The sequence below is a fragment of the Octodon degus genome, unplaced genomic scaffold (genome assembly GCF_000260255.1).
Source record: "Octodon degus isolate 3935 unplaced genomic scaffold, OctDeg1.0 scaffold00032, whole genome shotgun sequence".
NCBI classification, from domain to species: domain Eukaryota; kingdom Metazoa; phylum Chordata; class Mammalia; order Rodentia; family Octodontidae; genus Octodon; species Octodon degus.
The window spans coordinates 19,407,073-19,409,531 of NW_004524608.1; the positions used below are offsets into that span (position 1 = coordinate 19,407,073).

The window sequence follows — 2,459 nt, forward strand, 5'->3', positions numbered from 1 at the left end:
ATCTAGCAGTTAATTGGAAAGATTCTCACCCTGACTAACTATATATACAGATACCTATGAACTAACCTACTGCACTGCAGATGGTAATTTGTCATAGTAGTTTCTTGTTTGGAGTACCTGTCATTCTGGTATTCTGAATATAAGCTGTTTGTCATGACATGCCAGTTGCTGCTATGATGTCTCTCGGGTAGGTGGATGTTCAAGAAGTAGGGGGTGGTGAATGAAAGCAAGAGACAGGAAAAGGTATATTGTGGGACTGTCCTGTTTCAAGGTTGTATATGGTGAGATATTTGGACATATGTGCAAACATGAGAGATATATAATTCTTTATGCCTATTTTTAAAATATATTCTAATTTTTAAACGTTTTTTATCATATTCTTTAGGTACTTAAAGTTCAACATATCAGTACTTGATGAAAAATACCTGTTCCATATTATGTCTAAGATGTTTAATATGCAGACAGATAGTGAGGTAAACTTGACAGCCTAAGTTGTTTGATAATAACAATAAGCTTGTCTTCGGGATGGTTAACAACCTAAGTTTGTAGACCAAAATTAGAGAAAAAGGAGGGCTGCAAGGAAAGCCAACATTTTGGCCCTAGCCTTCTAAGGTCAATTAAGCCTCAGGACATATGAGAACTTGTACTGTGACTTCATGTAATTCGGTAGTGTCCCAAATTTTCTGATCAAGGAGATTATGGGGCCAAGAGGAAAGTGATCGATGATGTAGAGTGTGTCTAAGGAGCGTCACATGGAGTGAAAACATTCTCTCAGGCTTTCACAGAGAGCACATTGGCCAAGCAATGGCCGTGAGTCATCCACATGGCTGACACTGATAAAGGATCTACAATCTGAGGTACAGGATCTGAAGATAAATCCTGAGGGGATTTCACTGACCTTATCAGAACCAAAAGCTACAACTCTTGTTGCATAGGTCCTGCTTTACCTTGGTCTTAACCATCCAATAGGAAAGTATAAAAACAAAATATAAGAGGTAAAGCCATGCTGTTATGTTGAGCTGTGGGGGACTCAGGTCAACAATTTCTGACATTGTCATTTAAATGGAAGCCCCAGTACTATTATGGGCTACTGGACTGTTTTAGAATATTTTGCTGAGTTTACACATCAATAATATTCAAATAACAGAACTTAAGAAAAAAAGGGTATACAGATGAATGTCCATTTTGTATCTGTGTATTCAAAGTTGTTAGGATGGATACATAGTTACATTCTCTTAATGAATAGAATGATTTGTTCTAATGGTGTTTGTAAATCGAATATCAAGTCCACTTCTTATATAGCAGTTAACCACTAAGAAGAATGTATACAGTGTGATAATTATTGAAACTGCCCTACCGATTTGATTTGAAACCGTCTCATTTCTATCTGTTTATCAATAAAATTATGACAAAAAATAAAATAATAAAAAATTAAATGGTTAGGATAGATATAATGCTACATTCTCTTAATTCAAGGAATAGAGGCTTTTGTTTTAATACTGTTTGTAAATAGGATATCATGTCTGCACCTTGTATAACAAATAACCACAGGAAAAGGAGCATGCAATGTGTTAATTATTGGAACCTCAATTTGATTTGAAGCTGTCTCATTACTATTTATTTCTCAATAAAATTATGGAAAAATAAATAAAGTTTTTCAAAATAAAAAAATATATACTAAGTCATTCTAAAGTACCAATATTCATGAGCCTTGCATTATAAAAGTCTCATTTATCTCTAGTGCAGTAGAAACTTGAAAAACACAGAGGGAATTCATAGCAATGCATGCATGGAATCATAAAAAGAAATGTTTCTGAAGATTGACATCCATCAGTGTGGTTGTATCTTGAACTCCTCATTTAAATAGTCCAATAATTCTTTTGCATAAGTTGACTTCAAAAGTTCACATAACATATAAAGTTTGTACAAATGTATAAAAACCTAATTCCAGCGACCAGGGAGATGGCTCAGTAGAAAAAGCGCTTGCCTGGCAAGCACTGGGCCTGCGTTCAATTCCTGGTTCCACCCCCCCCAAAAAAAGAAAAACACTAATTCCATCAACCATAAAATTGACAACCATGAAAACAGCTGAAGTTAGGTAGAACAGATGTTGAAATTTGCCTACCTTCATGGGCAATGGGAAATGAATAAGATAGAGGTCCACATAGTCAAATTGAAGTTTTTTCAATGACCGTTCTAAGCAAGATTGAACCAATTCTGGTCGATGGAAGGTGCCCCAAAGCTAGAGATGTTAAAAACAAAAACTTTTATAGATAAACACATTAACTAATGTTACTGATTTCATTTCACTAAAATTGAAGAAATTTTCATTTGGCTAAAAACTGAGGCTCACAGAGGAAATATCTTAGTTTCTATCCTGAATTTCTCTATATCTCATCTATTCATGTAAACTCTGTTAAATGTTCATTTGGTAATAGGAAACATAATGAATAAAGGAA

The 2,459-nt window shown here is 34.6% G+C and overlaps 1 protein-coding gene across 1 annotated transcript in view; it reads right to left on the minus strand.

The window, feature by feature from the left end:
- LOC101561489 (aldo-keto reductase family 1 member C1 homolog) overlaps positions 1 to 2,459 on the minus strand; it is a 23,233-nt gene that overhangs the window by 18,118 nt on the left and 2,656 nt on the right. Inside the window, exon 3 of the mRNA XM_004629918.2 lies at positions 2,126 to 2,242. Within this exon, the coding sequence (XP_004629975.1) occupies positions 2,126 to 2,242 (117 nt within the window). The remainder of the gene's footprint in view (positions 1 to 2,125; positions 2,243 to 2,459) is intronic.